Here is an 11,064-nt window from a genome sequence, read left to right on the forward strand (position 1 = left end):
CACAGGTGACTTCCACTTTATAGAGTGTTATGTCTTTTATTCATTTATTTGTATTTATTTTTTTTGAGGAAGACTGGCCCTGAGCTAACATCATGCCCCTCTTCCTCTACTTTATATGTGGGACGCCTGCCACAGCATGGCCTGCCAAGCGGTGCCATGTCCGCACCCGGGATCCGAACTGGTGAACCCCAGGCCATCGAAGCAGAACATGCGCACTTAACCACTACGCCACCGGGCCAGCCCCTATGTCTTATTTTTAATCCTTTTTTTGACTGTGGCACAATTTACGTGTGGTGAAGTGCACAGACCTTTTGGGCTGCAGCTCCTTGAATTTTTAGATCTGTATACACCCTGTGGCCGTCACCCGGCCCACCCCCACCGCATCAGTTTCGTGCCCTTTGCAGCTTCTTCCTGCAGATTCTATCGTCACAGACTAATTCTGCTTGTTCTTGAACTTCATACCACGTGGAATCACCTTATGATTCTTTTATATCTGGATTCTTGCACTCAACATGTTTTGTTTTCTATTGAAAGAAAATTCACATACCATAAAACCCAGCCCTTTTTTTAAGTGTGCAGTCCAGTCATTTTTAGTATCTTCACAAAGAACATGATGTTTCTGAGATCCGTCCACAGTGCACTGTGTGTCCATCGTTTATTGCTTTTCCTTTCTACTGCTGTTCTGCGGTGCGGGTGGACCACAGGCTCTTTGCACGTCCACTTGTTGACAGACATTGGATTTGCTTCTAGTTTGGAGCCATGGTGCATAAACAGTGTTCCTTGCGCATACCTTCTTGTGGGCAAAATGTGTTCCATTGACTGTTTGAGCCACACGGAGGAGGACTGCTCGGTCATGACAGATAGGCCTGTTTAACCCAATGGGTCGCCTGCAGGGTGATTTTGTCCCCTCCCCCGGGGGGACATGAGCAATGTCTGCAGACATTTTTGGTTGTCACGACTGGTGGGGGGGTGCTACCATCACATGGAGGCCAGAGCTGCTGCTCACCATCCTGCAGTGTGCAGGGCAGCGGTGCTGAGGCTGCGAACCCCGGGGAACCTTACCACAAACAGCCAACAATCCCACAGCCATCGCCCCGTTTACACACCCCCCCAACCGAGGGTGAGAGCTCGGGCTGTTCCGAGGCCGCCTCGGTCCTTCGTATCGTGAGTCGTTTTCTTTTTAGGCATTTGGGTGGGTGTGTTTTAAATCATTTACGTCTTAAAATAATTCTGAAGTGAATCAAGGCAGCATGACAAACGTTAGCATGTGTTCCTCTTGGCTGGCAGACGTACTTTAGGAGGCTCCCATCTCTTCTGGATTTAAAACTGGCACGGACATATTTTTAAACAGTAGAAGTGCCCCCTGGCCGCACAGATCGTGGGTGTGCTGGGGTGTTTTCCTGTTTTCCCAGACTTCTCAACTGGACTCAGCCGGCTTCGGCTGCCTCCTCCATCCTCGTCTCAGATGATCTAGTTAATCCGAGCTCGCCTCCCGCCTGCTTTCCCTGGGCGCCTCCTCTCTCCCCGGGGACTGGTTTTCTCCAGGCTCCCAAGTTACCTGGCTGTGCCCTCTGTTTCCACCTTCAGAGGATGTGGACAAGTCTCCTGGAGGGATGGCCTGGGCCTGCCCCCCTGCAATGGAGATGCTAACGCACATGCCTCGTCCCTCCGCTCCTGGTGGGGATCCAATCTGTGGGTATATTTAGATTTCTCAGAACCAGGCTGAGCACCAGGGTGGGGGACTAGGGTAACGAGAAGTGAAGTACTTGCCTTGGGCATAAAATTTAAGGCGGCGCCAAAACACCTCGAGATACACGGTTTTAATGTAATATTTATTAAAAAATCAAAATTAATGCAGAAAAACCCAAATAAAGCCAGGATCAGCAATCCTGATCTCTTCCTTCCGCCTCAGGGGCCAATAGGGCTCAGCTCCATACAGCACTGTTTCTTAAAGTTTTGCTATTTTGTTCGTTACAGATTTTTTAAATTAATTTTGATTTAAAATAGTGCGTTCAAATATGATTTATGTTGATGCCTGAATTTCCATGCCTCCTGCATCCCGGCCCCTCCAGGCACCCAGGGCGCCCTGTGAATGATGCGGACGGTGTCTGCTTACACCGTGCTGAGCCCCTCCGGCCTGGACACACACTGGTTTCTCTTCGCTGGGCTTTTTGGCTGAAGTTATACGTCCGGTGACTTCAGCTCTGAACCTGTTGTCTAGAACATGGACCCCCAGGTAGCCTACACTAAAGGAGGCAAAGGCTAGAACCTTCTTGCAACACTGTGGAGGAAGGTTTAGCGGTGTCAGGGCCTGAGGGAGAGGGAGGGCTGGAGCGGGCTGATTCTGCTTGGCCTACTTGCCTCCCCTCCCCCTCCCAAATCCCCAAACCTAAACATGGCTGAGAAAAGACTGACAACACCAGGTGCCAGCACGGACTGCAAGTCCCTGGAAGTTCCACACGGTGCCGGTGGGAGTGCAACGTGGAACCACCACTTAGGATAGCTGTCGGGATCTACTCAAGCTGAGCACACCCGTGACCTCCGGCCACCATTCCCCTCCTAGGTATTTAACCTAGAGAAGTGAACTCAAGTTTGTAAAAATACCCGTACACGCTTTATAAATAATGGCCAATCGCTGAAGACAAATAACTGTCCATTAGCGGGTGAATGGAGAACCCGTCTGGGCTATGCTGCGGTGCGGCCACAGAGTGGAATACTACTCAGCAGTGAAAAAGCATGAAGTCTTGATACGTGCGGCAACACGGACAAATCTCAGAACACTTTGAGAGCAAAAGAGGACAGGCACAAGAGACGACCTACTGCATGATTCTATCTACGTGCGATCCGAGAACAGATCAAACCACTGATCGAAATCCACAGTGGTTGCCTCGTGGGTGGGGACAGGGCTGTGGCTGACTTGACAGGGGCCCAGCAGAACCTTCCGGGGCCGCAAATGTTCCACGTCTTCGCCCGTCAGGTCACTCGGGTGACAACCGTCAAAACTCATGGCCCTGTTACTTTTACAATAAACTTTACCTCGGTAACGTTCTTGGGGGGAAAATAATCTAATACGGGGAAAAAGTGAGCATTAAAAGAAAGCATCCTGGTTGCGGTTCTGCCGCCTGAGCCCGAGCGGTCGCCGGCAGCGTCTAACCCAGGACGCCACTCTCAGCCGAGGGAACTGCTCCGACCGCCTGTCCGCCGCCGGGCACCCCTCACCCACCGCCGGCGCCGCCCGCGACGCACCGGAGCCCGCGCACGCGCCCTGCCTCCCGCGGGGACCGCTAGGCGCAGGGACACGCCCACAGCGGAAGCCCCGCGCTTCCTGCCCGGCGTGGAAGCCACGCTTCATAAGGGCAAGGCGCTCGCCATCGGCCAACCATCCTGGTTTCGATTGCCAGTACTAAACATGGCGGCGCCCGCCGAGCGCAAAACGCCCATCACGTGACCGAGCGCGGGTGGACCCCGGCCTTAGCCAGCCCACTCGAGCGCCTACTTTTAGGTGAACCCAAGGCTGAGACACGCCCTCTTTCCTCTCTCCACCAATAGCCTCCCGGCGGCTCCCGCAAGATCCAATCACCGCTTCCGCCTCTCTTGAATGAAAAGCCAGCGCTCCAGTGAGCGGAGCCGCAGTCGGATGCTGCGGACAGGAAGCGCGACAGCTCGGGTCGAGGCGCGCGACCGGTAACCGGAGTCGGGCGGCTCTTCTCGCAGCACGCGGAGGCGAACGGGGGGCCAAGTGAGCGGCGGGCCCGGGGCGCGGGACTGGGGTGCGGGGACGTGGGGCCCTTGGGCGAGCGGGCGAGGGGAGACGCCGGGGTTCGAAGGGAGGAGCAGGAGAGGAGGGCGCGAGACACGGGGGGGCGGGGCAGTTGGGGCGCAGGTCGCGCGGCGGCAGCCGTTGGGCGCCGCGCGCATGCGCAAGGGGTGGGCCGGCCGTTGGCGCGCGGGGCGTGGGGCGCGCTTCCGGGAGGGGCTGTCATTGCGGCGGCGGGCCGAGCCCGAGCCGAGGGCGATCCTGCCGTCTCGGCGGCCCCGGGCTGGTCGGGGAGGGCGCGGGCGTGGCGGGCTTCTCCGAGGCCCAGGGCCCCGCCGCCCTGCGCTGCCGCCGCTGCTGCTGCGGTGTTTGGGGCTCGCGGTGCCAGAGGCTCCGGGCGAAGAGGCTGTTCCCGGAGGGCCAGCTCGGCGGGGCGGCCCATCCCGGGGCGCTCGAGGGCGGGCCGCCGCCTCCCCTCCAGGCCGGCCTCCTTCCGAGCTTTGCGTCCTGTCCGGTCAGTTCCCGGGAGGTCCGGTGCCTCAAACGCGTCTGCCCCCAAGTCTGCCCCCCGGCAGAAGCCAGCGACGGTGACCCCGCGTCTGCGCCGCCCCCCGCTCCCTCCTGCCCGCGGCTCCCCGGGCGCTGCGCCCTGCTCTTCCCTGTTTCACGCCCCGCTCTTGTCGGTCCTCTTCCGTTTGGCGACTGGTTTTCCCAGCCGCTCGTCTCCTCCCCTCCGTCTTCTGCTCGGCCACATCGCTCCCGGCGAGTCCCGATGGAGTCACCTGACTCGGAGCCCTGCTCAGCGCTCCCGTTGTTGAGCAAACACAGCGACGACCTGGGCCTGACCGGCTCCTGCAGCTTCGTCTTCAGCCCGCCCACCCCGCCCCGGTCCCCGGGAGCTTCTGGGGCCGCTTCTGCCACTGGCCCTTCCTGGCTCCTGTGCTGCTGCCTGGGGAAGGACCCCTCCTGTCTTTGCCGGTCCGACTCCTCGGGGCTGGTGTCGGAAGGCCTCTTCCGAGAACCAGGACAGGAGAGGCGCCCACCTCAGCCCTGAGCTCGACCTGGAGGCCTTGGTTCTAGTTCCGTTCGTTCGGCCAGGGCTGTTCTGGGCGCCTTAGGTTGCTCTTAGGTTAGAGCAAGCAGGAAGAGCCCTGAAAGGAGTGGGGGACTCGTGCCTACTCGAGGCGGCAGGGGCAGCAAGGGCAGGCGCCCGGCGTGTCTGAGGTGCAGCTGCAAGGCCAGTGTGAGGGCGCTGGGGTGATGGCCTCTGAGCAGAGGAGGCAGGGCCTGGGGGCCGTGATGGGGACTCTGGATTTGTTCTGAGTGCAGCAGGAGCTCGGGGAGGGTTTTGAGCAGAGGAGGATCGTTCTCTGACTTAGCTTACATAGGCTCCTTCTGGCTGCTGTGGAGAGTGCATGGAGAGGGGTGGGCGATGGGAAACAGGGAGACCAGTGAGGCGGCTCTTGGCCTAATGCAGGCCAGGGGCGGCAGTGTCCAATTGCCCGCCAGCCGACAGTGGATACGCTAACTGCGGTGTTCCCATACGACGGAGTATTACTCAGCCACGAAAAGGGATGAAGTTCTGACATGTGTTGCAACATGGATGAACCTCAGAAACGTTATGCTGAATGACAGAAACCACGCACAAACGTCACATCTCACGTGCTTCCGTTATATGAAGTGTCCAAAGTCTGCAGATTCATAGACAGGGAGGTAGATTAGTGATTGCCAAGGGCGTCGGGAGCATAGGATGAAACTAAAGGGTGCAGTCTTTTTGAGGTGATGAAGTTCTAAGCCTGTGTACTGATTTCACATTTGTACTGACTCTAAAAGCCGCTGACCTGTACATTTTCAGTGGTGTGTTGTGTGGCATGTGACTATCTCAATAAAACTGTTCTAATTTAAAAGAAAGGCAGGGGAGGGGAGCTTGGGAGCAGTGAGGGCGCAGGGGTGAGAAGTGGCCTGATGGTCCTGGTGGGCTTTGTTGGCTGACCGGACAGGGTGGGTGAGAGAGAAGGGACAGAGCCATTGCGAGAACGGACTGCCTGTTCTGAGCTGGGAGAGCTGGCCTGCAGGAGGAGTGGAGTGCGGAGCCCTCCTTGCGGGGGGAGGTGTGGAAGAGTTGGCCATAGCTGAGTCTGGGGCTGTAGCTGAGTCTGGGGCTGCGGGGAGAGATTGCCGAGGGAAACACAGCTGGGGAAGCTTCTGCCCAGGGATTAAAGCCCTGGGGCTGGATGGAGTCACAGGACGAGTGACAGGAGGGCCGGAGCCTGGGCCCAGACCCCTGAGTGTCCAGCTCCGGAAGGAGGGCTGCTCTGGCACTCGCACCCTGAGGCTAGAGGCTGGACACTGGCTCTGGCAGGGAGGACCAGAGACGCTGTTCCTGCCTTTGGGGTCCTGGTACTTGCACCCAGTGGGCACCTTGTGTGTGTTGGGTTAAATAAAGCCAGGAGGCGACCGAGCTTTGTGCTAATTCCATTTATCCTCTTGGCTGTATTTTTGTCGGCCTGGGCCCAATGGGAGGCCTGTTCACGACAGCACTTAATTATTCCCCTGTGCAGACCACACAGTAGGGGAGCCAGGGCTGGGCAGCCTCTGCGCTCTCTCCAGCAGCCCAGCAGCCCAGCAGCCCATCCCCAGAGCTCAAGGTCCTGCCCGTGTGGGCTGGGTGGGGTTCTTGCGGAGCAATGCCGAGGGGGCTTCTCAGGCTAGATGGTCTGAGGCCCTTCCTGTGATCTGAGACCTTAGGGCTGCGAAGGCGGCAACTGTGCAGAGATCTGGGAGCAGCGCGTTCCCGCTGGTGCACTGGGCTGTGAAAGCTCGGGGTGGGGTGCCGCAAGGAGCCAAGCAAGCCTGGGGGTGGTTGACAGGGCCAATGAGGAGGGCCGTGGGGTCCATGGGCAGGAATTGGGGATTCAGTGGGAGACAGTGGGAGGCCCTTGGAGGGTAGGGGGATGTGCATGTGTGGGTGTGGCTGGCAGGGTTCGGGGAGCTGTGAGGTGGCTCAGAGGCGTAGTACAGGTGGAGTCACATGGGGAGCACGGGAGAGAGTTGATCAGAGAGTGATGTCTGGTCTCGGCTTCCTCAGCTGGGTGCTTCTGTGCCAGCTCCCAACCCGACCCTGGCGCATCGCGCCTCTCGTCGGACTGGTGGCAGCCGCCCGCAGCTGCTGTGCATCCTTCTCCCTCAGCTCCCTCGCTGGTGGGTTCTTCTGCATGCATCTCAGCTCAGTTGCCTCCCTCGGCCCTTCCTCCCTCCTCTGTTCTCAGCACCATGGCGGAACAGGATGTGGAAAATGAGCTGCTGGACTACGAGGAGGACGAAGAGCCACAGGCTCCCCCCGAGAGCACGCCAGCTCCCCCCAAGAAAGATGTCAAGGGTTCCTACGTTTCCATCCACAGCTCTGGCTTCCGGGACTTTCTGCTGAAGCCGGAGCTGCTGAGGGCCATAGTGGACTGTGGCTTTGAGCATCCGTCTGAGGGTACGCCTCCCTGGTCTTCCCGCCAAGGCCCTCTCACCGCCCGCACCATGGTCCCCTCAGGACCTGGCACGGGGCCTGCACAGAGAGAGTGTCCGGTTGCTGAGGCTCACACGCGCTCTCTCCCTCAGTCCAGCACGAGTGTATCCCCCAAGCCATCCTGGGCATGGACGTGCTGTGCCAGGCCAAGTCTGGGATGGGCAAGACGGCCGTCTTCGTGCTGGCCACCCTGCAGCAGATTGAGCCCGTCAACGGACAGGTGGGTGGGCGCCTGCCCCGCCAGGCCAAGCTCCCCGAGGCAGCGGGAGCCTGGCTCCTCTGCGTCCAAACGCCCATGCCCTCGCTCCTATGTGGGCCTTTGAAATTAAGTACAGTACTGAGTTGTAACAGAACCCCCCAAAAATAAGGCAAGAGAAAAAACGGAGAACTGCCCACCGTCTGGAGGTGGGCTGTTCCCCGAGTCGTGTACATTTCTAGATGGCAGCGTTCATGACGGCGTCACACACAACGCGGTTTCCTTACTGCCATTATTGCAGACGGGCGCCAGCTGTCTGCTCATGTGACCAACGTTGTCCTCCACGGTCCTAGGGGATCGTTGGGGTGAACACCAGCCTTCTGCTCTTGTCAGGCTGGGGTGCCCCCCTCAGCCGTGTGTGGGGGCTGGGCTCTGTTTCCTCAGGGCAGGGGTGCTTTAGTGGGAGGTGTGCTCTGGGCACGCGGTGCTGGGGGCTTGGGTCTAAAGGCGAGGGCTGCCTCCCTTCGTGGTCATGGGTGGGTCACCGGTGAGGCTGGGTGGGACTGTTATCCAGGCCTGCACCCTGGTGCGGAGACAGAGGCCCCCAGAGCTGTGGGAGGCCAGGGAGGCCGAGGGAGGGAGCTCAGGCTGTGAGGAGGCGGAGATGCGGATGGGGTCCCTGGATGGCCTTAGGGGTGGGAGCGGCCGGCCAGGCACCTCCAGGTATGCTGAGGGAAAAGCACTGGTGTGGGCCCTGCCTTGAGTGTCTCCCCTGCCCGCCCCACAGGTGACGGTCCTGGTCATGTGCCACACTCGGGAGCTGGCTTTCCAGATCAGCAAGGAGTATGAGCGCTTCTCCAAGTACATGCCCAGCGTCAAGGTGAGCCCTGTCTGGCCCTCTGCAGCCTTGCTGGCCTCGGCCCCTGTTTCCGGGCTTGGCTGCAGCAGCTGTGTCTAGGGCAGTGGTGGTATCTGCTCCGGAAAAGCCTGATGAATCATGCATGGCCCCCGGAGGCCTGCGTCTCAGCCCTGGGGCTCCTTCTCAGTGGAGTGTGGCCGGGCTCTCAGGCCGGCCTCTGCCCCACGGGCCTCTCCTGTTCCCACCCACAGGCCTGGGGTTTGGGGGCCTGCTGGGGCCTGCGGTGGCAGGGCCACGGACTAGGTGATGGACAGGGTGGCCGTTGGCATGAAAGGCAACTTCTGTCTGCCCACACAGGTGTCTGTGTTCTTTGGGGGTCTCTCCATCAAGAAGGATGAAGACGTGTTGAAGAAGAACTGCCCGCACGTCGTGGTGGGGACACCGGGCCGCATCCTGGCGCTCGTGCGGAACCGGAGCCTCAGCCTGAAGCACGTGAAGCACTTCGTGCTGGACGAGTGCGACAAGATGTTGGAGCAGCTGGGTGCGTGTCCCCCCTGGGTGCAGGGCCGCCGCAGGCCCGCCCAGCCTCAGCCGCACCCTCCCCCATCCTCACAGCCCCCTGGCCGAAGGTCTCCCCAAAGTGGGGTCATGTGGGCACCCAGCACACGGGCCTTCTGTGAGTGAACTGGGGAAAGTTCTAGTGTTGGCAGAATGCGGCCTGCTGCCTCTGAGCCCAGGCCAAGTGGGCCCACAGGCCCGCAGGAGCGTTTGATGGGCACACACACGGCAGCCCTAGCAGTGCCATGGCCTCGCGCCTGGGGCTACTCTTCAGCCCCACTGGCCGGCGGGAGGTGGGCTTGTGCCCGGCGGCGGCTGCAGCCCTCACCCAGCGGCTGTCTCTGCCTCAGGCTCCCCTCCCTGAAGTGTGGCTCGAGGCGCTGGCTCGGCTGCTCCGCCGCAGCGTGTAAGTGACGGCAGCTCCTGGCGCTCGCTCGCCGAGTCCAGCCCCTCAAGCGCCGGGACTCGCCCGCCCTCCCTCCTCGGCTCCCAGTGCCCTCGTCACGGTGCCCAGGGCTCCCTGGCACAGGTTGGGAGGGCCGGGTCTGCTCTCGGGAGGGGGTCCTGGCCCGGCGGGCACTCACGCCCCGCCCTGTCTCTTTTCCCCCAGACATGCGGCGGGACGTGCAGGAGATCTTCCGCCTGACGCCCCACGAGAAGCAGTGCATGATGTTCAGCGCCACCCTGAGTAAGGAGATCCGGCCCGTCTGCAGGAAGTTCATGCAGGACGTGAGTAGGGTGAGACGGTGGCCGACCGCGTGCAGCAGCTTCCGCCCGCTGGCCGGGGCCCGAGCTGTGGCTGCTCCACGACACCCGCTGCCCTCACGGCAGGAGGATGCTGGGGGGCCGGCGCAGCCCTCCTTCCCTCCCCTCGGTCTGGCCAAGCTGGGAGCTGAGCTCGGCCTCCACCTGAGCCAGCCCGGAGCTTAGATCCGGCCGTTGGGAGAGAAGCACTTACTGGGGTTCAGCAGGCCCTCGGGGCAGCATCGCAGCACAGGAGCCACTCGCTGGAAGGTCCTGGGCAGGCGGGGTGCCCAGGAGTGAGCCCCGCCCGCCCCCGCTCCCCTTCCCGCGCAGCCCATGGAGGTGTTTGTGGACGACGAGACTAAACTCACGCTGCACGGCCTGCAGCAGTACTATGTCAAGCTCAAGGACAGCGAGAAGAACCGCAAGCTCTTCGACCTCCTGGATGTGCTGGAGTTCAACCAGGTGACAGACGCTCGGGTCGCCTGTCTGGGGTTCTGGGCCTCTGGGCCTCGGGAGCCCAGGGCGCGGGGACTCTGGCCCTGACTGCGCCCCCCGCAGGTGGTGATCTTCGTGAAGTCAGTGCAGCGCTGCATGGCCCTGGCCCAGCTCCTGGTGGAGCAGAACTTCCCGGCCATCGCCATCCACAGGGGCATGGCCCAGGAGGAGCGGTGAGTGCCCGCGCCCCGCAGCCCAGGCAGCTCCGTGGGCGCCCCGCCCAGAAGCCCGTGTCTGACGGCCACCTTGTCCTCCTGCACCCAGCCTGTCGCGCTATCAGCAGTTCAAGGACTTCCAGCGGCGGATCCTGGTGGCCACCAATCTGTTTGGCCGAGGGATGGACATTGAGCGAGTCAACATCGTCTTCAACTACGACATGCCAGAGGACTCGGACACCTACCTCCACCGGGTGAGTGGCTGCACAGAGGTGTCCCCTCCTAACAATCCCTCGGGGTGGAGGCGCGTGAGGGCCTGGCCCTGCTTGTCCACCCACGAGGTCTTGGCCTGATCCCTGCTCCCATCTCCCTGCAGGTGGCCCGTGCGGGGCGCTTTGGCACCAAGGGCCTGGCCATCACTTTTGTGTCTGACGAGAATGATGCCAAAATCCTCAATGACGTTCAGGACAGGTTTGAAGTGAATGTCGCAGAGCTTCCGGAAGAGATCGACATCTCCACATACAGTGAGGGACTTGGGCCGGCCGGGGGCCTGGTGGGGGGCTGTGGGCCCCATTCCCCCAGCTAACCAGCCTCCCCTGTGTCTTACAGTTGAGCAGAGCCGGTAACCTCGCGCCTGTCGGACGGCCCAGGTCCCCCCTGCTCCCCCTCGTGCCACCAGTCCTCCTAGGCAACAGTGGCCTTTCTTTTACCGTTGAAAGCTGTAGATTTGTGTCAGAATAAATTTGTATTATGGAAGCCTGGCTCCCTGTCTCGTCTGTT

General features: G+C 60.8%; 1 protein-coding gene across 4 annotated transcripts; it reads left to right on the top strand.

Annotated features, from left to right (window-relative positions):
* The first annotated feature begins 3,605 nt into the window (after positions 1 to 3,605).
* Positions 3,606 to 11,045, top strand: DDX39A (DExD-box helicase 39A). Of its 4 annotated transcripts, none has more exons than XM_046685494.1 (11): positions 3,606 to 3,739; positions 7,027 to 7,238; positions 7,367 to 7,494; positions 8,258 to 8,350; positions 8,687 to 8,870; positions 9,498 to 9,616; positions 9,965 to 10,096; positions 10,193 to 10,302; positions 10,394 to 10,538; positions 10,661 to 10,808; positions 10,894 to 11,045. In XM_046685494.1, exons 2-11 carry the CDS (start codon positions 7,031 to 7,033, stop codon positions 10,908 to 10,910), a joined length of 1,284 nt encoding a protein of 427 aa, XP_046541450.1. In that variant the 5' UTR covers positions 3,606 to 3,739; positions 7,027 to 7,030; the 3' UTR covers positions 10,911 to 11,045. The 4 variants fall into 4 exon arrangements, with proteins under 4 accessions (XP_046541450.1, XP_046541451.1, XP_046541452.1 ...); XM_046685495.1 differs by lacking the exon at positions 3,606 to 3,739 and adding an exon at positions 4,145 to 4,271; XM_046685496.1 differs by lacking the exon at positions 3,606 to 3,739 and having other exon boundaries at positions 6,387 to 7,238; positions 8,720 to 8,870.
* Positions 11,046 to 11,064: the final 19 nt, after the last annotated feature.

Source organism: Equus quagga, chromosome 14 (assembly GCF_021613505.1).
Source record: "Equus quagga isolate Etosha38 chromosome 14, UCLA_HA_Equagga_1.0, whole genome shotgun sequence".
Lineage (NCBI taxonomy): Eukaryota > Metazoa > Chordata > Mammalia > Perissodactyla > Equidae > Equus > Equus quagga.

Bases quoted from the DNA above. Each gene is read 5' to 3' on its own strand.
- DDX39A (XM_046685494.1), top strand. From the start codon at position 7,031: ATGGCGGAACAGGATGTGGAAAATGAGCTGCTGGACTACGAGGAGGAC. The intron at 7,495-8,257 runs GTGGGTGGGCGC...CCCGCCCCACAG, and splicing joins TTGAGCCCGTCAACGGACAG to GTGACGGTCCTGGTCATGTG. The intron at 8,871-9,497 runs GTGCGTGTCCCC...CTTTTCCCCCAG, and splicing joins CAAGATGTTGGAGCAGCTGG to ACATGCGGCGGGACGTGCAG.